Source organism: Eupeodes corollae, unplaced genomic scaffold (genome assembly GCF_945859685.1).
Source record: "Eupeodes corollae unplaced genomic scaffold, idEupCoro1.1 scaffold_489, whole genome shotgun sequence".
In the NCBI taxonomy this organism is placed as follows: domain Eukaryota; kingdom Metazoa; phylum Arthropoda; class Insecta; order Diptera; family Syrphidae; genus Eupeodes; species Eupeodes corollae.
In genome coordinates this window covers 11549-13063 of record NW_026605689.1, presented here as the reverse complement: position 1 = coordinate 13063, position 1515 = coordinate 11549, and the positions used below count along the sequence as shown (strand labels likewise).

Sequence of the window (1515 nt, the reverse complement as noted above, 5' to 3'; positions counted from 1 at the left end):
ATAGATACTTGACATGTACAAGAAAAAGATACTCCTAATCAAGATCTATCATTATAGATATACAGTAGCGAGCAAAAAAAATGCAAACAGTCACACCAAAATCAATTATTATTGCTTTATCTTTCGTAACGGTAAAATTTAGTTTTTCCGTTTCGGATATGTGTACTCATTGTGTAGGCATTCTGTTTATAATAGCAATATGTAATTGGTCTCTCTCTAGTGTTTGCAAATCTACATTTAGTTGGAAAAACATAATTTTACTGAGAGCAAAAAAAATGCAAATGGCAAATATGACTAGGAAGGTAGGTACATAAAATTTATTCTTTGGTTTCAATTAATTAGAATATTCAATTAATAGAAGCAACTATCGATTGGATGCAAAAAAGCAATAATTAACGCTGCTAACAACGGAAGATTGATGCAGGATATCGCTTTGGAGTTTTGTGTAGCAACATCAACAATATCGCGTATTATATCCCGATATCGGGAACAAGGGGACATCAATCGCAAAGTGGGAAGTGGCCGTCCACGCAAAACAACTTCCAGATTAGATCGTGAGATCATAAGGCAGGTTAAAGTTAATCCCTTTAAAACTGCAGTGGAAGTTACTCAGGACATAAATGAGCATTTTGATGTTAACGTAGGGGTACACACAGTTAGGCGACGATTAGTGGAGTCAAAACTGTATGCAAGACGACCAGCTAAAATACCATACATCAGTTCCATCAATAGGAAGAAACGGCTAGATTTTGCAAAGCGCCATATGCATTCGACAAGTGAGCAATGGACAAGAGTTTTATGGAGTGATGAGAGCAAGTTCAACTTGTTCTCGTCAGATGGCATTAGGTACGTGCGGAGGCCCCCGGGACAAAGGTACAGCCCCAGATATCAAGTTCCGACAATTAAACATGGGGGAGGGTCAGTAATGGTGTGGGGTAAGCAATTTTAAATATTTATGAAATCAAATTTGTAGTTGGGCTTTTTCAAAGGCTCATTTTCTCGTCAAGGCGTGGGCCCGATTTGTCAAGTAAGCGGCCGGATGAATGCCCAAATGTATAAGGGCATTTTGGAAGACCATATGCTTCCACATTTGCGGACGAATATGCCTGAAAACAGCTTATTTCAACACGACAACGACCCAAAACACACCAGCCGTTTGGTAAGAAACTTCTTAGAAGAGAAGAGGGTTCATGTTTTGAACTGGCCAGCACAATCTCCCGACCTCAATCCCATAGAGAATTTATGGGATCATGTAGATCGGGAGATAAGAAAGCGAAATCATTCAAATTGTACCGAGTTGATGGAACAAATAAGGACTGAATGGGAACAAATACCTGCGAGCTATTTGGTGTCGTTGATTGACTCAATGCCTAAAAGGTTACGCGCCGTTATTGCCAATAAAGGTTTCGCAACAAAATATTAAAATATTTAAGTACAAAATTTCTTCAAATAAGATGAATAAATACGTTATTTTTAAAATTTTCCACGAATTTGCATTTTTTTTGCTTGGCTTAA

The 1515-nt window shown here is 38.0% G+C and overlaps 1 protein-coding gene across 1 annotated transcript; it reads left to right on the top strand.

The window, feature by feature from the left end:
- The first annotated feature begins 256 nt into the window (after positions 1–256).
- On the top strand, positions 257–926 carry LOC129953576 (uncharacterized). Its single transcript, XM_056066818.1, has 3 exons — positions 257–302; positions 359–776; positions 847–926. Exons 1-3 carry the CDS (start codon positions 276–278, stop codon positions 924–926), a joined length of 525 nt encoding a protein of 174 aa, XP_055922793.1. The 5' UTR covers positions 257–275.
- The last annotated feature ends 589 nt before the right edge of the window (positions 927–1515 follow it).

Excerpts from the sequence above, each read along its gene's own strand:
- LOC129953576 (XM_056066818.1), top strand. The coding sequence starts at position 276 with ATGCAAATGGCAAATATGACTAGGAAG. Across the intron at positions 303-358 it reads TGGCAAATATGACTAGGAAG|AAGCAACTATCGATTGGATG; the intron begins GTAGGTACATAA and ends TTCAATTAATAG. Across the intron at positions 777-846 it reads GCGCCATATGCATTCGACAA|GTACGTGCGGAGGCCCCCGG; the intron begins GTGAGCAATGGA and ends AGATGGCATTAG.